This window comes from Macadamia integrifolia, chromosome 13 (assembly GCF_013358625.1).
Source record: "Macadamia integrifolia cultivar HAES 741 chromosome 13, SCU_Mint_v3, whole genome shotgun sequence".
Taxonomy (NCBI): domain Eukaryota; kingdom Viridiplantae; phylum Streptophyta; class Magnoliopsida; order Proteales; family Proteaceae; genus Macadamia; species Macadamia integrifolia.
The window spans coordinates 10,770,950-10,791,621 of NC_056569.1; the positions used below are offsets into that span (position 1 = coordinate 10,770,950).

Genomic DNA, 20,672 nt, shown 5'->3' on the forward strand with positions numbered 1-20,672 from the left:
TACACGCTGCCGATGTGGGATAGAATCTCTTGTAGATTGTGAAAGGGTCGTACACGACCCTCCTGCAGTGTAAAGCATTTTCCCCAAGCTTGTGCAAATTTACCTACCATTGAGTGAATTTTTAGCCGTTAAGGTTGGTTTCTCTCTTTTTCCGGGATCAGTGTGTCCTTCCAATATCCAATTCTGACATTTTTCTTTTCACGACGGCCATAATCTGAACTCCTAGCCGATTCAGATCATCTTGACATCTGCAATCAGCTGTAATCGGTTTCAGATCAGGTTAGATTTTGTTATAGCCTTTTCTCACAAAAGCCCGATTTAATTATTGTTATTGTTTTTTCTTGATTGGAGAGTAAATTTGAGTTGTTATTTGGATCAAAATCAAATTTTAACCGAATAGCCAGTGGCTTTCTTGTCTTGAAGCTTGCCTTTAACTGGAAAATGGAGTTTGTAGTTTTCTCTGTGAGATTTAGACTATTCCATAGGTCTCTTAGCCGAATTTTCATTGCAAAATACATAAAACAGAACCTGTCTCGTTGTGTTAGTTTCTGGTTAGCACATTCCAGTTTGGTTACTTTACCGGGTCATTAAGTTCTTTATTTTCTGGTGAAAGTTAAGTAGAAAACTGGGAAATTCTGGTACATTGTTTTATAAACTGGTTCAGGTTCTATGCTGTTCAGGTGAGTTGAGTAATTATGGCCCAGTTGAAGATTCTAGAGGTTCTATCTTCCTATTTCGTTGCCCTATCCATCTTGTGCAAATATGCTTGGATATCTACAGCACCATACATGTCTTTAAGTAAGATCAATATATCACTAGTTGCATCCATAGAAACATGGTAGTGAACATATGAGAAATTAAAAAAGAAGATAAAAGAGAGGAACAATAAAAGAAAAGAGGCTTGTTAATTGGCTATCCTGTTAGTTTCTGTATCGTTTGTTAGTCTATCATCTTATCTGTTGATTATAATGTGAAAGGATTCATTGTCATTGTATTTTATAAGTGCAAGAGACAGTTGTACACCATATACTCATTGGAATTTTTTTTTTTTGGGTGAATAAAAAATTCATTACCATAGGAAAAAGAGGGGGTGGGGTGGGGAGGGAACAAATGTTGCCAAAAAAAAAAATTCAAGACCTTGCCTTTATGGAGGGGGAGGCGTAGACCTAAAGAAACCACAGTAAACAAAAAACAGAGAGGGTGGCATCCCGGGAGAGGCCCTAGCTAGCAAAGCCCTAACAACAATTCGACATATTGACCCATCTTTTGAGCTTGTGCACGAACCAAGAATTGAAAAGCCACAATAAATGCAGGAATGCCCACCAAATCACAATAGATTGTCATGGCAAAGTACACGACCGCTGGATATCCAAACTTAGAGGCAGTAGCTACTCATTGTTGGGCAAGAAATAGTCCAGGATGGACCTCTTTGTGGGACGCTAGTGATTTACACGAAGGGGGGGCGGGGGACAATAGAGGGCTGGAGTCGGTGAGGAACAGAGGGGAAGAGAAGATCCTGAAGGGAAAGAGGGGAGACGGGGGAGGAGGGAGAGGGTCCCCGTGTAGGCAGAGGGATAGGGGAAAGCAATGTCTGGAGGGGGTGATGGTGCGATGGATGTCCAAGAGGAGGAGAAGTTTGATTTAGAAACAGGGCAGGGAGTGGTGGGAGGACAGATGAGGCAAATGAGTTGTTTCTAGAGAGATGGGTGAGAACAAAGGGTCATTAGAAATTTTTATTTATTATTAATTTTTGGTGTGGATTCGGAATTGTCTTTCATTCCAAGGCATAAATTGTATCCATGCGCTTCATAACCGAGTCAAAAGAGAAAAGGTTAAACCCCCGGAAGCGGTTTGAATGTGGTGTCTATAATCTTTCCAACCCACAGAGTTCCTAGGAACTGAGATACTTGGCATTGTAGAAGCATGTTCCAATTCACTAAATTCCTCAGTTCGAAATGGCCCCAATCCTTCCTCTTGGGATGCCTTTAGGTTTAATTTTTAAATATCTGTACTTTTTTCCTCACCCTGGGTCTTCTATAACTTGCAAGAAAAATGCTATCTACTTTTATCTCTAGAATCATAAACCATTTGTTCAAAAAGTATGTTGCTATTTTTCTGTCTGCTAAATTAAATCAAGCCCAACTGTGCAATAGAGAACCTGCCTGTTGATGATTATATCCTGAAAGTTTAGTAAGTCGTTTGTAGTTTATGTGAGGCAGTTTCTGGGTCCAAGCAGAAGCCCAAGTATCTAATGGGAACATATTTTTCTTTTCCCCCCTCATGAATTAATTATAAAAATTTTCTGTAACCCAGATCTTGAACTTGAACTATTTTTTTAATACCCTCCTTATTTTTGAATTTGTTAACGATAGGATTTTATTTGAAGATGAAGAGAACATGAGGATGCTATTTGCCTTGTTGAAGGAAAAAACCCATATATATATATATATATATAAAAGAGAATAGGGGTTACGTGACATACCAAATGGACATAAGCTGATCCTGAGCTTGTTTCTTGATTATATTTGCTGACACTGCAGCAAAAGACTGCTATTTGGCCCGTTTATTATAGCCCATAAAGTTTGTTAAAACATGGCTTTCTTTATTCAAAGAGGCGGTAAACCATAGCTAAAATCAGTCGGTCATTCATGAAACAGAAATGTTACTTTTGCACAGAGATTGTATAAAATACCTCCATCGCCAAACTGAGCATATAGGTAACTGAAGAAATTTTCCTTAGGATAACCGAGTGAATGTGTTGTATTGATTGCTTTTGAGTAATAATTTACCAGGAATTCAAGGTTAGCTTTTGTCCCCTTTAAAGTAATGCAGAATTATGTTTCCATCGAGTCTGACATGAGATTGATAAAAAGGGGGAAGAAAAGAGGAAAAGGAAGAACAGTCATAAGACATAATGAGGACATGGACAGGGCTGATGATCAAAGACCTTAGAAATATTCTTTTACAAAATGTTGCAACATCGTATAGGCTTATATTGCTAGAATGTTGGGTTGCTGATGTTGATGATTTTTTTCAGGCATAACCTAGTATTCTAGTTCACTTTATTGAGCAAGTTAGTTGCCTCGAAATTGAGGAAGTTACTTGCCTTGAAATTTGGAATCGCCTTGACTACATTGGCATCTGCTTGTAGAAACTGTAACCTGGTCATGATCCATAAGGTACAACGAACAGAAAGAAGAAACAATCACACACAAGCACATCGCAAGGCTTTACGTGGTTCGGCAAGGTACCTACGTCCATAGAGAGATGAGAGCAGTTTTCACTAAAAACGGAGAAAGGATTACATGCTCTCTTCCTCATGCCTTTCTATGTTTACGAAGAATTCCCAGTATCCCTAATAATCCCCCTTTGCAACAATTTATAGTGAAAAAAGACATACTAAGTTTTGTGGATGTGTTATCCATGTCATCTTCTAGTTGTCTACTAAGTTTCAACCCAATCTGATTCCCACATAGAGAATGTACCCAATCCTTCTTTCAAGTCTTCACTTTCTCTTGATTTTACCCCCATTTTCCAATAGACCCTCCCTCTCCCCTTTATTTCTTCCTACCTTTCCTTTTGATTCACTTCCAAGTCTAACCTACATAATAAATACTAATTCCCCTTGTGTCCTTTACTTAGTCTGCCAAGTGACCCTCCCCTAGTTGGTTGATTAGGGCCATACCATTCCCCTTGCAACATTTAAATGTATACAGTTCTGCCATTCCTTTCAATTGTTGAGCTGTGTGTTACTTGGGTGGGTCCATAAGCTAAGCCGATAGTGTATTACCTGTGTTCCACATAAAAATGTTCCTATTGTACCTGAAGAAATCCTCCCGTTTTCATGTGTTCCCTGGATTCTGTCTTCCTGCCTCCTTTTCGATTCTTTTTTTTTTTTTGCTTCTTCTTGATATTCATCTGTCCTTTTTATTTTTTCAACCTTCTCTTGTTAATTTCCCATATGCTCTTAAGGTTAGTGAAGCTTTTTGGTTTCCTAAAAGGAAGAATAATCATTGTATGAAAATCATTTCTGTATGCCTCGTCCTAATGCTGATTCAGGGCTTCCTAGTGTCTGGTTGGAAAATAAGCCTTTTGGTCTTGATTTCCCACTACAGGCAATGTCTGTGGAATCGAATTCCTAATTCCAGGCATGTGAAATGGAGTGGCTGCTCTTCCCTGATCTGATCCAAATTAGTCTCTCCAGCCGATTCCCTTTAAAACCCCTGGCAATGTTATATGTGCCTACCGGATTCTTCAGACCTTGATTTCTTCATCATTTTTTATCCAAAATCTCTTCAAATTTGAATTTTGTGTTTTTTTATTTTTCACACCGATTCACAGCCTGATCCTAAAAGTTGATTAATTGCAGGTGAATTGGCCAATTCTGCCCCTGATTCCAGTTACTTGAACCTTGACTGCAGGAGGTTAAAGTACTCTAGATCATCATTTTGATGTCAACTCTTATCATGCTATGGTTGATTTTTCTCTACAGGTTGTGAAAGACTAGCAAGTAGCAACAAATGTGTCCTGCTGGCAAAAAATTGGTGGTTTGTAGAATTTCCAATTAGTTTAAATGATCTTTTATGTGTCTGATCATATAATTGATTCCTTCCTATGATGTTTTGCAGGTATTGGGTCTTCCTTGGGATGTTGATACTGAAGGGTTAAGACAGTATATGAGCCAGTTTGGCGAGTTGGCTGATGTTATGGTGATGAAGGTACTGCAAATATCTGTCCAATAGTTGATATTATTTGCCAAATGCTTAAAAGAAAGGTTACTTTGTCCTCATTTGCCTGGTGATGCCAGAATGCAGCTTTTTGGTCCTCCAAAGTATCATATGCAATTGACTGCAGGAAAGACATTTTTTTTTTTCATGGGAAAACTAACAATTCAAATTTGCTGCCTTTTCTACATTTTACTGTGAACTGACCTACTAGCAGATAGTATCTCCTTGGATCATCTCTGACTTTCCCTTCTACACCTCTAGATGCCTTAGCACCTGATATCTTTCTTACTTATAGGATATCTTTGGTTGAAATGGTAAGGGTAGTTTGCCGATACTGTTGATGTACCTACAGTTCTTTAAGCTGGTAATTGCTATTATTTAGAGTGCTTGGATGCAGTTCTGTGCATTAACCCAAAAATTGTGTTGGATTGAATGAAATTTTTTTGGAAGTAGAATTAGCACCCTGCAATAGTTCACAAGGATGAAAATACAGCTTAATGCAACTATACTATCAATCCAGGTCTCTGACAGTAAATTCAAAGCTTTATGCTTGGCACTCACTGATTAGGGGTGTCAATTTTGAGCCCGCACTTGTAGGCCTGACCGAGCCTGACACGTTTATAGCCTGACCTAGACCGGCTCGTTTAATAAATGTGTCAGGCTTGTCCGACACGTTTACTAAACGGGCGTTTACAGTGCAAGTAGCTAGCCCGTCGGGCGCCCGACCGAACCGACACGTTTATATGCCCGGATTGAACCGACTCGATGTATCCTGACCTCTGTTAGTTAAAACGGGAACGGCAAAAAAACATTGTTCGGTACGGGTATGTTTTAAACGGATCAAAACGTGAACGGGATGGTAAAAAATACGGTCAAATACGGTAAAAACGGGGAAAAAATAAAAAACGGACGATACGTGTTTTAAACGTTTATATTTAAATAATACGGTGTCAAAAAAACGGCAATATATAGACATAAATTGGCATAATAATTCTCTAAATACTTAGATAACAATCAAAATAAATAGTCCCGTTTTAAACGTTTCTATTTTAAAACGTTTATATTTTTTAAAATCCGTTTTATTTCTGTCAAAAAAACGGTACGGCGTTTAAAACGGCAAAAAAACTTCAAATAGCCCCGTTCCCGTTTTTTACCGACTTTCTGTGAAAAATTCGGCAAACGGCGTTTAAAACGGCAAAAAAACGGGACGCCGTTTTAAACGCGTTTTAAACGCGAATAAACTAACTAGGATCCTGACCCCCCCTTTAATACTACATAAAATTCCTATTTTGCCACTACTAGTAAGAAACAAATTAAGCTTTCTTACCTTTTGCTTTGTAATAGGATTTGATTTAATTGAGCTTTATTTTGTAAGTTGTAAAGGTCGTAAGCTCTTCTTTTTCTTTGTAAGAACAACCATAATCTCATGTAATTTCTCTTTTTTATTAAAGATTTATCTCATAATTTCTCTTTTTTATTAAAGCGAGGCCCGTTTACTTAAACGAGTGTTCACGGTGCAAGGCTTCCAAGTGGTCAAGCCCGATTAAGCCTGACTGAGACCTTTGACCGGCCTGGCCCTGCCCGACCGGTTGACACCCTAGTGGGCAGGTCTTGCCATACCAAAAATAGCACAAAAACATTGAAGATGTAGGTTGAAGTGTTGGATTGATGCAACTCATGACAAGAAATACATTTAGAAGCTTATGGAGTTATAAGTCTGAATATCATGACCTAATTCTAACCATCCTGACCACGCTATATATCCCTTTGCTTTCAAAGTTACCCATCTTACCACTCTTCCAGTGCAGTCAGGACTCCTTGGCAATGTGGCACGCGAGGTGATCCATTGCTTAACTGATGCCTGGCCTGGGTGACACCTGGGGACGAGGATTGAAAACTTCTTTGTTAAACTTAAAATTCCATTGATAATTGTGGTCATTATATATGTAAAGCTGAAACCATGTAATGGCATGATGAGAGGGCACCTTATGCCTCTTCTTAAGCAAGGAAAACTTAGAATAGCATTGGCTATTGTTTTTACAAAAAGAACATCTGCTTGAGTTGCCAGTGAACCATTTGACTGGAGACTTAAGGTGTTAAGACTTAGTCAAGAGTGAGAGACCCCATGAAAAGACAATATCCTTGGGTGGAGCATTAGACTTCCAAATGGTAGGTACATTAAAATCTTCACGATCTGGAATATGTAAGGACCCATAACTCCATAAGGACACATAATAGGTTGACTGAGAACATTCCCCTAACTACATTCACGTTCTATGATCAAAGCAAAACATCCATCGAGGATTTCCAGATGAATTGCACTAGGTCAGCCACCTCATCTATTTCTTGGTCATGCCAAGTCCTCCTTGAGAGAACGACCTCTGCCCCAGTAAATCATCATATAGTGTTGTCTCAGGCATTCTCATGCAGCACCATTGCATAAATTTGGGAAAATCAAAGCAAGAGGTAAATGACTCTACCCAAAGATCCTCCCAAAACCTCATCTTTGAGCCATCTCCGACCTGAAACTGAGAGAAATTTCTGTTCTTTCATACACATACCAGGTAATGTGACTAAACCTCCTTGAATGCCACACATTTTTTTGGGTCATATTTACTGTAAGGGAAGTGTTTTCTGTGGGGGAGTACAGTTCCTAGCCTGTTACTAGTTATGACATTGGAACTATTACTCAACAGCTTGTCATCTTTCTAGCCTGATATTCAAGCTTTTATATTTTATTGTAAGTATCCCAATTGAAGTGAAGGTGTAAGAATTTTCATTTGATTTTTTCAAATGAACCAAAGAAATTTTCTATTTTTGCTATCAGGATCGTGCATCTGGGCGCTCACGTGGTTTTGGTTATGTAACATTTTCTTCTTTGGAAGATGTGGAGGTATGGACTATTGGGTTATGTTTGTCATTAATGCTATAGATTGGGTGAACAACATACTTCTAATGTAAAATGCTCGAACTTTCCATCCCTTCCTTTCTGCTAGAAAGTAGTTGCAGCTCAACATAATATTAGTGGAAGGACACTCGAGGTTAAGGTTGCAACTCCCAAGGCAAGTTCATTGTTGAATATATATGTTTATAATTTTGACTGACAGTCTCCCTCATTTTTCACCTCAATGTATTTATTCTTTCCAAACTATTGATTTTCACGTCACTGGTGGTAACTTTTTGGATTGTGATCTTCATTCATCAGGTCTCAATTCATGGCAAAGGAAGTTCTGTGTAATCTTCTCTTTGTTATATATTTAATAAATCATGGTTTTGTCTTCTTTATGCTTTCCTGCACTAATATGTGAGTACTATATTTCCTTTTTTGGGATAAGTAACTGTAAAAATGAAAACCCCTAAATTGCGCAGATTTATGTGGTTCAGCAAGATTGCCTATATCCATGGTGAGATGAGAACTTCTTCATTGATAATGGAGAATAGGGTTGCAGCCACTTGTCTTCACACCTTCTCATATTCAGAGAATACTCTCACTACGAAATCATATCAACATTATATAGGTCCAGTTTACCGAAATACCCATATAACCCTAGAAAATATTTTCCTTGGTCCCTATGGGCTTTTGATGGCACTTCAGAATCAGCCTACAAATCCATGAGACGGGATACTAGACATCCTAATCCCTACAGTAACAACCTTTATTAATGAAGGAAAGAAATATGTCTACTAATTCCTTAGCGTTTTACATGCTATTATCATATATCAAAGAGGAGAGGACATTATGGAGATCTCTAAGGCTGTTCTCCCAATCTTCTACAGTTTGGGGTGTTGCACTCAAAAAAGCAGGGTAGAAGAATAAAAAGTTCTGGTTTCTTGCAGTTCACCTCTCCAACCAGTACAAAAGAGATATTTCTTCTCTTCCTTTTGAAATAATGAAGTTGATCAGCAAGAAGATGATTTCATTAGTTTTTAAGGATTTATTGGAATGTAGAATGTGGCATTAGGAGTCAGGTTCCATTTACATGAATGAACAAAATGGCGAAAGAGGAGGATTATCAATTTTCTATCAAGAGTGGACAATTAATTTGCACAGAATGTTTTTCAGTTTTAATAAATTCCTTTAAATCACATGCCTATTGCCTAGTCAGGCGTGGATGCTCAATGTCCCCCCCCCCAACCCCTTGGAATTTCCCTGTCTTGGCATCCAAAATTCTTCAATTCCTTTTTTTTCCATAAACACAATGCCAAAGCAAAAAGTTCATCCTATTCCTCCATTGCACAAGAGCCAAGAACCATGGAGAATTAAATGATTCTGAGGCATCAAATTCTACACCAAACATAATGACTCCATTTTGTCTTTCCTACAAGGGGCATCACATTTTTCTAACCCCCCCCCCCCTTTTTGATAGGTGCACTTTCCTTCTTTGACGCTTGCAAAATTTTCTTGCTGTTTTTTAAATGATTTACCCTAAGTATCTAACAAGTGCAACTATCCACACAAACATGAACGAAAATCCCATAGCTAAAAGGTGCATCACATTTTCCTCACACCCTCCCCCTCTTTTCTGATAAATGCACTTTCCTTCTTTGATGCTTGCAAAATGCGCTTGCTGTTCTTTTAAATGATCCATCCTATGAATCTGTCAAGCACAATTCCCCACACAAACATGAATGAATATCCATATTCCCACAATAGATGATGTTTTTGAGCACAACACTACATAAAAATTGCAGTAGGTTCAGATAGAATAATATCCGTATTCCCACAATAGATGATGTTTTTGAGCACAACAACACTACATAAAAAATGCAGTAGGTTCACAATAGACATCCGGCTGCTTTCATTTTCCTTTGGTGCAGTCAATTTCATAGTTGCAAAGTGATCCTAGAAGATCCAGATTCCCACAATAGATACTGTTTTTTAGCACATCTCTACATAAAAATTGCAGTAGGTTCACCATAGACATCCTCCTGCTTTCATTTTTCTTTGGTATGGTTGATTGCATTGTTGTAAGGCAATCCTAGAAAATCTGTACTACTAAATTGTTTGCCTTTCTGAATTGTTCAAAGAAGGAGATGCTAAAATGAGGTGCTTTTACCAGCCTGTTGAAGATAGGAGGAAAAATTAGCTTCTCAAATTTACAGTTGAGGTTGAGAACCCTAGGTTAATTGAAAGAATTTTTCTGTATTTTGAATGGATTTTACACTTGTAATTCCTAGTCTTGTGCAGTTGTGCTAGAATTGTAGGGTACTGATTAGGGTTGTTTCTCTTTGGACAAAGCAGTATGACTCGAGAGATTTTAGAGTGAGGAAATAAAAGTGGTGATTTTGTAATGAGGGAAATAAGGCGGGTTCTGGGAGTTTCATTTGGGGGGGGGGTTGTTGGTGGAACGAGTTTTATCTCTAATAGTCATTTCCTTGATCTCCAAAGCCCCAAAGATTCAGACTATAAGCTTCACTGGGATGGCATACAAAATGATTTACTAAAATCCTTTCCAAGAGATTGAACACCATGCTTAAAGGGATAACTACATGACCACAGGGGCTTTTATTTGAGAAAGTAAAATTCTTGATGAGATTTTAATAGTGTTGGAAAGTGTCGAGAAAATGGAAGCAAGGGTAGAAATCTGTGGTGGGCAAGAATGACAGAGAAAAATCTTGTGACGATATATGTTGGGATTTTATTTTTTTGATATGTTTGGAAAGAAAAGATTTGGAAGGGTTTGGAGAGAATTGATAGGGAGGCTATCAGTTAAACTCATGGGCACTGACAGGATTGTCGCACATGCTTTTTCCTCCTCCTGCCTACAAAAGGAGAAAACAATGTGATCCTTTTTCTGTTCTCCTGTTTAGTATTCTTCATTGCATTTTTGCAAGATTGAAAAAGAGAAGATGGGTAAGAGGTGGTAGGATCAGTAGAGATCAATGAAGGTTCCTCCAATTTTCTGATGACATTGGAGGTATTTTGCAAGGCAGGGGAACACTACGTCAAAAATTCAGACCTTCATATAATACTTTGGAGGACCACAAGATTGAGAGTTAACCTTGAGAAGAAACACTTGGCTGGAATTAATGTATTTGATAGCAATAAATTGAATGATATCTTTGCTTTATATGTATTTCATTTCTTCACATGCTCTCATAGTATCTTGTGGGGGTAAAAGTGTCCCAGGCTGCCAATGTACCAAATCCTTCTCACATGATTTTTTTTTTTTTTTTTTTTATATTTTTCTCTCCTATCCTGACCATGTGGGGCCCCATGTAGAATACCGTTCTCTGCCCCGCCATTGGTGTGGCATGGGAGATTCCCCCACACTGGTGGCGTGGGTAACTCTCACCTTATCTTGTGATACCGAAATTAATTTTTTTTCCCAATTCAGATAGAGGAATTTATTTTCTTCTTGTTTCACCATTGTGTCTTGACCCCTATTGCTGAAGGGGCCAATGTGGTTTGTGTGATTGCTCAACGACCATCATTTTGTTGCTGTAATATTTGGAGTGGAACAAATTTCACGCACTCTTGTTCAAAATGTGGGGATCTCTTTGCCGTCTATGATCTATGCCCATGTTGTAAATTCTATCAGTGATAATGATGCCTGCAGTTTTTTTTTTTTTTGGACAAAAATATTAGTCTATAAACTCTACCCTATGTGCAGGAGGAAATGCTGTCTTCTTCTTCTTCCAAGAAAAGTACTCGTATATTTGTTGCTAGAGTACCTCCAAGTGTGGCTGATGATGAGTTCCACAGGTTTTGCCTATTTTATATTTTCATTTTTTTCTGCCATATGCTATCTAGGAATTTTTATTTCTATTGTCTCTCTCTCCCCAGCTCTATTTGGTGCAATATCATTTGACTCCAAAATTTGATCGGCTAAAGTTGGTCATTGCAGCTATTTCATGAAGTATGGTCCAGTAATTGATGTTTACATGCCAAAGGTAATACCCAAATCAATGGTCTCATTAGGGGGGGGGGGGGGGAAGTGTATTAATGGTGAATTTTATTTACTTTTTAATTAGTAGTTCAGGGTTATATCTTGCAACTGCTCAGTCTGTGAGGTTCATCTGACAAGAGTATCTGTTGTGGCTCTTTGGAACACCATGTTATTTTGTTATGGTCAAGTATTTCCGCTAAATCTATGATTTTCTGCATGGTGTAGTTCCATTGATTTGGTTTCTTGTTTTTCTGAGGCATGCCCCTCTCCCTCAGTAAAAAGGAATGTATTGGGCTAAAACATACACTGGAGCAGGTGGTATGCGAAGGAGTGAAGCCCTATTGGTGAAAAACAGGGGTCCTAGTGGAAGATTCTTGGATCAAATATATATGCATGTGTTTCTTAGTTAACGTTATCTACTCCCAACTTGCCAAGAAGAGAGATCCAATTGGTGGAACTGTTTACCCTGAAGGCAAAAGCCTGATATTGCTTGTGGAATAAGGTGTAGTGGTCTGATCTGATTTTGATTTAAGTCAGGCGATCCGCATTGGTGTTGGTTTATGGTCATTTACAATTGCCTTTGCCCTTCATTTAACTGTTTAACTTGATCTTTAATGCATTTTAGGATCTAGAGACAAAGCAGTGATTTAGCAGAATTACATGTGTACCTGCCTGTTGGTTGGTTACTTTCAGACTTTAGGTGGCTTTCCTGTTGCTTCTATCCTTTCCTTGAGCTGTTTAACTTCGATCTTCAATGCATTTCAGGATCCTGTAACAAAGCAACATCGGGGTATTGGATTTGTCACTTATGAAAATCATGGTATTTTTCAGAGCTTCTGTTTTATAGCATTGATGCAAGGGGTATTAATGCTACTTACATATTACAGATCGGCATAATGGGATCTGAATTACCATCTTTTGTTACACTTAAAAGTTACAACAGATAGTTTTGAGGTCTAATAACTTACATTTAAATATATGCGTGAAGTGGTTGTTCTACCAGTCTTCTCAACACTGAAAGAAAATTTTGACCTCGTCCTATGTCTGAAAGAAATTACTTGCTCAAGTGTAGACTGGCCTCCAAGTAACAGTCCAAGGAATTGATGAATTCTCATCACTATAACAGCTCAACAGGATTTTCTTAAGTCCTTGTACCTTGTATGTCCAACAAAATGACGCAGCAATGCTTAGTTGTTGTGATACAAACTACCAAGGCTATGGTCTGGTGTCTAGTTAAGCACCTAAGCTGCACTATATGGGATTATAAAAAAGAGCAACCCATGCACAAGGCTCCCTCCACTGCAGGGTCTCGGACGGGAAAATCTGCACCGCCTTTACCCCTGCTTTGGAGGAGAAGCTGTTTCCAAGTTTAGGAGGAACACCTTTAGGTGTAAAAATTGAATAATATTATCAATAATTCATAAACTGTCAATTCCCAAAATCCAATATGCTGGTTCGAAGGCTATTTGTTTGTGATACAAGAAGTTTAGGTGTGATCCAAATTCTTATGATTTAGTTTACCATGCCTGCAGACTCCGTAGACCAGCTAATGTCAGAGACACATGAACTTGGCGGTTCTACAATTGCTGTGGATCGAGCTACTCCAAAGGTCTGCCGCTGTTTACCTGGTGCATAAGAAACTTCATATTCTTACATACAGTGCCACAATTATAAGTAGATGGTAGAAAATGTCTCTCATACTAGACTGCAAGTTAACTCCTGCTGGCGACTGCCAGAATTGTGTTATTTTCCTCAGCCTAAGGTGGTAGTCCTTGGGTGTTCTTACAGGAGGAATTCAGAGGATTGAGGGTTTCCAATCATTGTCTCAAGATGCCTCAAGCTTTCAGAATGCCAAATATAGTTGACAGTAAGAAAAGTGATATTTCAAGAATATTAGCAAGTGAACATCCAGCCAATGCATTTTTCCATCTTCTGTCCATTTGGCCAATTTAGCTCAGGGTATACATTGGTTGCAGATACCATTTCAGTTGGGAACAGCGGTGGACATGCTGTGGAAAGTTCCCTCACAAAAACTGAGAAAAAGATGTTTATAGGTCGTGTTCCTGCGGAAGCCACATCTGATGATTTGCACGCATATTTTAGCCAGTTTGGATGGGTTGTTGATGTTTACCTGCCAAAGGTATAGATGGTTACTCTTCCATTCTCAAGGCTAAACTTTTCAGGATTGTTTTCCATGTCAAATTATGGTCTTCACACTTACGTTTTTGTACAGTGATGTTTAAAGTCTTATTTGAGATATTGTATAATACCATCTTTTGTGTTGGTATACAGGATCCGAAGAAAATTTCTCATAGAGGATTTGGTTTCGTAACATTTGCAGATGAAGCTTCAGCTGCACGTGTGGCCCGTCGTAGACATTTTATTCATGGTCGAGAGGTATCTCACTAAGCATTGCATTACATTAATATATTTAAAAGAAGAAGAGTTACACTACTAGAGGGGCAAAGCCTGTTGAGGGTTGTAACCTCTTACAAGTATAAATTCTTGATAACTTAATTGATGCTTTAGGTGAATACCTTTTGTGGGTTTCCCAACTCAACTACTCAGCCTTACCCTAACTTGATGGGGCCGGCTAAATGAATATTCTTTCTCAAATCAGCTCTATTCCAAGGCATACTTGTTACTAGCCCTATGCTATGCAATGCTTTCCTCACCACTTCTCCTAGGGTCATTTTAGGCCTACCCTTGGCTCTTTTAGCTCCTCTAATCTAAATTTCATCAATGCTCCTTATTGGAGCATTCAAAGGCCTCCATTGTATATGTCCGTGCTGGAGCATTTAAAGGCCTCTATTGACATGTTTGTGCCACATTGAACGACATTCTCTCAACTTATCATGTGTTTTGAGTTACTCTTAAATTTGCCATAATTTTTTCATTCCTTTTATCTTTTCTAGTTTTATCACTCATCCATTTCGACATCCTCATTTCATCTACACTTTGTTTATGTGTTGTTTGCATTCTGCCTAGCATTCTGCCCAGCATTCTGCTCCATACTCATTTATGGTTGTATGGTTGAAACTTTTCCTTTTGAGTTTTAAAGGGATTCATCAATGACACACACTCCAGATGCATCTCTCCACTTCATCCTCCCTGCTCTATTTCTTCCTCCCTATCATCAAATTTTGCTACCCCACTTTCAGTCCTACTATTACTAAAGTTACTCTCCATATACTCTATTTGATTTCAAGATGCATATCCGTAGTTTTAGCTTGGCATTTATCCCTACCTTCTTTTTACATCCACCAAGATCATATCATCAGCAAAAAGTTATACACTAAGGGACCTGATTTTGAATGTCTCTAGTCCATAGTTGACACGGCATCTAGGCTAACCAGGTGTTAGGGGGGGGGTAAGAAACTAAGCGACACCAACAAGGAGCCTAGATGTCGCCTATGCAACCTAGGCGCCCATCTAGGAGAAATTACCTAGATGCATTGGTGACGCCTTGACAACTATGCTCACTCAGCTCACCCATGATAAGTGTAAACAAATACAGGCGCAATGCTGATGCAATCTAATTTTTTGTTGGGAATTCACTACCCTACCTCCTTGCACTAGTCACTAGACTCACTACATCATTATACATATCTTTAATCATGTCCACATAGTTACTCGAAACATATTTCCTCTCTAACAATTACTATTACCAAATTAATTCTCTAGGGACTTTATTATAAGCTTTTCCAAGTCAGTGAAGACCATATGAAGATCTTTCTTACATCCTCTAAATCTTTCTATTTGTCTCCTAAGAAAATAAATAGCATTCGTCATTGATCTTCTTGGCATAAAACCAAATTGGTTATCCAAAATATTAATTTTTGTTTCAGGGGGTTTCAATTATTCTCTTGCAAGGGTTCAATTATTGTCTTCCACAATCTCTTAGTATGGCTCATAAGTTTTATTATTTTATAGTATTATGTCTCTGAATATCACCTTTATTTTTATAAATTGGAACTACAATGCTTTTTGTCCATTCATCTGGCATTTTTCTTGTCCTTGTAATCTTATTAAGCAATTTCGTGAGCAAAGTTATTCCATTCATTCCTAATCGCTTCCACACCTCTATTGCAAATCATTTGGACCTATGGCTTTACCTTTTTCCATTTTCTGTAAAACCTCATTTACTTCAGACACTTTAATTTTCTGTATATTTTTAAGATATGTGGATTACCCACTAGCTGTATGATCCTTCTGTCCCTCCATTTTATGGGAGACACACCTAGGAAAAATTGACTAGGCAGCCCATTTTATGCCATGTCACATCTTGATTTGTTTAGCTGATTTAACGCTTGGAGACTATTTTTCTTGATGTGGGGGCTTTATAAAATGTGGCATTTTATACTCAGATGTGCTAGTTATTCTGTCTAGTTTTTTATCCATCAATGTGATACCATTGCTATCAAAATTTGGTTGAATGCAGATTGCTGTAGACTCTGCGTCTCCTACGGATCATGTTCATGGTACGGGACATATTCCTGTGAGTTCAGTTCCCTATTTTGGAGGTCAACATAGTCTGCCTCCAAATGAATTGGTGGTTGGAGCCACAACCGAAAGTGAGAATGCCACCCAGCCGTCTACTGCTTCAAGTTCTAAGTGGGGGAAAAAACTTTTTATTGGACGCATTCCAGTTGAGGCCACTGCTACTGATGTGCGGTTGCATTTCAGTCAGTTTGGACATGTATTGGACGTGTATCTTCCCAAGGTGAATACTTTCTTCCTATATTATCCCATGCTACATACGGACTGCTTCCCAGGCCTGATTACTGATCCTGAGAGGAAGTCGTGCCCAAATGTTCAACCGTGTGCCAGTCGTCAGCCTATATATATATAATTATGTTCACCTCTTGTCTATAAATGTAAATTCACAGCTTAAATACTTCCTCGCATTCCACCATATGTCTTGGCAGCTATGCACCACGAGTATTAAATAGATTTGAGGTCTGAATATACATGTACTGCTCATTTTTATTGATTAGTATATTGTAAAACCTTTTTGTCAAGTTGTGGGAACTCCCTCTGAAACTAGTAAAGAGTGTCTATGAAATACTTCATTATCTTGGTAGACAAATGCCATTTTTCCTGTCCAATTGTGCTCCTGGCTTTCGTTGTTCTTGTGATACAAATTTTTTTCTGGCATACTGTTCCCTAATGTGTTCCCCTAATGCCTGGACACAGGAACAACAAAAAACTTATTGACCAGAACGTGCAGAGTTTGTGTTGGCCGGACTGGGTTATGTCTTGGTTAGATCTCTTCTTTCCCCTCTTTGATCTAAGTCAAAGTTCATAAATTCCTCTTTTCCTCCCCTCCACCCTATAGGATGTAGTTCTTGGCTGACCGTTGTTTTTTCTCATAAGATAAAGTTTAGAGATACTTAAACCTGGATTTAATGGGTCCAAAGAAACATGACAAATCTCTGGTTTTTTGTTTTCGAGGGTGGTTTGCAGCTGCTAGCCTGACCTGTTAGACTGGTCTGATAAACATAGGATATAATGGACTGATGACTTTTATTCTTGTTACAGACTTAGATATATTGGCACCAGAATGCTTCTATGGAGTTAGTTTTGATATTATGTGATCTCTTATGTAAATCCTCACTCTTTAAGAAAAAATATTTGATTTGTTATTTAAGTTTAATATGGAGTAGAACCATCGTAATTGGGCAGTTGTTAGGCATTACTTGACAAGATTTTTTGGTATAATTTTTACGAAAGGCGTGGAACTCAATATAGTGTAATTTTCTTTTATGGTGTATATAGTTATTTCCTTAACTAACACCTCTACTTTCTGTTCCTGTTATTTTTTAGCTTGTTCAAGATTTAATTGTTTAATTTGTTTTCCACAGGATGACACAAAAACTTCTCATAGAGGGTTTGGTTTTATCACATTTGCTGAAGAGATCTCAGCCGAGTATGCTTCTCAAAAAGGACATAGGATTCTAGGACAGAAGGTGTGCTTTATGTTAATTTTTTGTCATTAGTTGTTTGATTTACATGTTGCTAATGTCACTTGACTTTCTCATTATGGTTGGTTTATTATGATTTTTGCCGATGGAATTTCAGCTGGGTTTGCTTCTTGAAACTTGGAAAGATACATAAGATTCTAGGGCAGAATTTGTGTCTTCAAGATATTTTGATGTAGATGTTGAGAATATTTACGCCCACACACCCCACCACCAAAAAAAAAAAAAAAAGATGTTGGGAATATTATATTCATAACCAGCTTTTCAGTGAAAATTTTAGTTCGAATCTTGTTGACTTAAGAGTGATCTGTGAATCGATGTTACTGTATTCTATTCCTGCATGAGCTCTGCTGGAGTATGGCTTTGAACTGAAGAATTATGGTTTCTAGTCAAGCCTTTGACCAAGTAATTCCAGCTTCTATATCAGTCAACTAGTTGTCAATTGACTGATCACTGGATGACAATAGTGCTTTTTTGAGACTCTGAATACAGCTTCTGTGGTTCTAGGCTTTCAGTAATTTAATCATCACACTCAAGACTCAACTACTTACCACCAGCAATCAGATTCAGCCTTCCAAGTCAGTTGTTTCAGTTTTAGCTTGTGTGTACTTTCTGTGTTCCTTTTTACAGTTTTTGGACATAAATAGTGAACCCTTCCTCTCTTTTTTACTTCTGATGCATAAGTGGATAACTCTCGAATTTAAAGATTTACAGTTTCTTTTCCTACCCATTTTACATAGAAACAAACATGCTTAGGTTTTTTTTTTTTGGGGTGGTGGGGTTCTAATCGTAGTAGAATTATCTTAGTACTTATTCAAGTCATCAGTCTAGTGTGAGCTTCTATGCTTTGACAGAAGATGTGGCCCACAGAGTAGTAGGCATGAGTTGTTGATCTTGCAAAACTGGTGATGATGACAGTGATTATGATATCAATAATTTGGGGATACTAATCCTGAATTTTATTTTCTCCATTACCTCCAATGTGATCCGGACATGTGTCTTTTGGAGTTTTCAGAGGTTTCTATGAGGAAAAAAAAAACCATTCAAAGCTACAAAAATTTCGGATTTACATGTTTGCACGTTGAGTCTTTTTGTCGGGTCCAGATTCCTATTTTCAACAGCTGTATTGTAATTTTGGTTACTCCTCTATTGTTTTTTAATTATTTCTGACACTGTTGTTCTTATGCTGCATTCATGCGCAGATTGTGTTGGATCGTGCAGCTCCGCTAGAAAATGATGAAACGAGTACAGATCACTCTTCTGCTGTTGTTGCCGCAACTTCAGATCATTCTGTTCAAACACAGCAAAATATATTCACCAATCAACCCCATGACAGCAAGGTTTGTTTGTTTGTTTATTTATTTATTATTTATATTATTATTTCTCTATTTCAAATTGAACGTATGGCATGAGTGGAGTAGTATCTATGAGCTAAACAGCTTCGCCTCTTTTTTTTTTTTTTTGGGGGGGGGTGTGGGGGGAGAATCACTTTAAAATTCATCCATGACATTATATTCGGTTCTGGATTGCCGAAGGTAGTGAATGTATAGGTTCCACTTCCACTTCCACCTATTAATGCTTTACCATTTACTATTTGATCTTATTCAATTTTATGATTTTGTTTGCAGTCTTCTAACATCTTTCGTAAAAATTCAAAACCTGTGTGTTTAATTTATTTGAAGACAGGAATTTCTATTTGCCCCACCTAAGAGTGATTGGGTTCCGTATCCCTACAATTTATAGAAACTTGTCTGGCCTTGAAGAAGATCCATGTTTGTAAATCCAAGTGAAGAGTGCGAAACCCTGAACCTCAATCCACTCAATGAGGAACCATGGTTTTAGTATAATTTCTCAATATGTATATTATTTTTCACTTTTATGATACACTTTTCTCATTGAGTTCAAAAAATAATTGTAAAGTTTCTATTAGGTAACCCATGATGCCACCTGTCAATGGTTGCAATATGTTGTATTCTTTTATGCTTGCGAGAACCATTCATGTTGGAATAGACATCCAATCTGATATTTATAACCACCTGTTTTCCTGGTCTCTGTATACGTTGTCTAGGTACTGCATTGTGCAGTCTAGGCTATTTGATACCTCCTGTCTGCTTGTGAAATGTGCTTTCTCATTCATTGGTTGCCATCTGAATAAGTACCTTATATTTTTCCTAAAGCCATTTGTGTTTTGTATGTGGTGTTAAACTGTAAGGTCAGGGAGATAGGTCAAGTTTTTTGATGCATATATTTGGAATGATGGATATTACATTTTATTTCTTGTATAGTCTTCTTGTTCATGTTTGATCTGCATTTGTGTTTTGCAGTTGATGCAATTCCGTGATACACCCACAAGTCGGCCATTGAGAACTTCATTACGGTATAAGCCTTACTAGATCCAATCTCCTCTGTAACTCATTGGGTGAAGGCTGGTCTGCTGCCAATTACTGCTGAGGACATGTTAATTGGACGAAGTAACCTCTAAAGTCAGCATATCTACAAGAAAATGGCGGCACGAGGAAATTATTCCTTAAATTACCTTCATTGATGGCGAAAACCTTGATTGGGTGGTGGATGTAGGAACTATCTTGTGGTTCTAACGATTAAATGAACTTTCTTCTTTTAGAGTACTGGCCTCTTATCATCAGCAGCACCCACTGTTACATATGATCCAGTTGATATACGAAATTCAGTGGTGACCATTACAAGAAAAGTGGTTGATCGGACAATTACTGCCAGCACTGTTTGTGATATCCTTGACAATAGGTTGATTGCAGTTGTATTGGCCCTCTTGATTCAGTGGGGAGGAAGGCTTTTTTTTTTTTTTTGGGCAGGGGGGGTGGGTGGGGTGGGGAGAGGGGTGGGGGTTATATATATATATATATATCTCGTGCTAAAAGGGGAAACGAAAAGAAAAGTTGATGATTTGGTCTTTCATAGTTGTATTTCACGAAAGTATGTAGGTTGTCTTGATTCAAAGTTTTTCACTTATGGTTATGTTCATTTTATTTGTAGTTCAGTGATGGTGGTATTCATTTCCTTAAGCAATGTTAGGAATGTGGTTTATTCTTTTTTTT

General features: G+C 38.0%; 1 protein-coding gene across 4 annotated transcripts; it reads left to right on the forward strand.

Annotated features, from left to right (window-relative positions):
- Positions 1–72: 72 nt before the first annotated feature.
- Positions 73–20,614, forward strand: LOC122059314 (DAZ-associated protein 1-like). Of its 4 annotated transcripts, XM_042622031.1 has the most exons (17): positions 79–279; positions 3,152–3,247; positions 4,493–4,547; positions 4,629–4,718; positions 7,555–7,620; positions 7,724–7,789; positions 11,342–11,433; positions 11,576–11,621; positions 12,383–12,437; positions 13,150–13,226; positions 13,406–13,484; positions 13,594–13,757; positions 13,910–14,014; positions 16,059–16,340; positions 17,482–17,586; positions 18,801–18,938; positions 19,923–20,614. In XM_042622031.1, the coding sequence occupies exons 3-17, from the start codon at positions 4,521–4,523 to the stop codon at positions 19,989–19,991; spliced, it is 1,461 nt and encodes a 486-aa protein (XP_042477965.1). In that variant the 5' UTR covers positions 79–279; positions 3,152–3,247; positions 4,493–4,520; the 3' UTR covers positions 19,992–20,614. The 4 variants fall into 4 exon arrangements, 3 of the variants coding, with proteins under 3 accessions (XP_042477965.1, XP_042477964.1, XP_042477966.1); XR_006134022.1 differs by lacking the exons at positions 3,152–3,247; positions 19,923–20,614 and adding an exon at positions 16,814–16,879 and having other exon boundaries at positions 73–279; positions 18,801–18,834; XM_042622030.1 differs by lacking the exon at positions 3,152–3,247.
- Positions 20,615–20,672: the final 58 nt, after the last annotated feature.

Bases quoted from the DNA above. Each gene is read 5' to 3' on its own strand.
- LOC122059314 (XM_042622031.1), top strand. From the start codon at position 4,521: ATGTGTCCTGCTGGCAAAAAATTGGTG. The intron at 7,621-7,723 runs GTATGGACTATT...CCTTTCTGCTAG, and splicing joins CTTCTTTGGAAGATGTGGAG to AAAGTAGTTGCAGCTCAACA. The intron at 17,587-18,800 runs GTGTGCTTTATG...ATTCATGCGCAG, and splicing joins ATAGGATTCTAGGACAGAAG to ATTGTGTTGGATCGTGCAGC.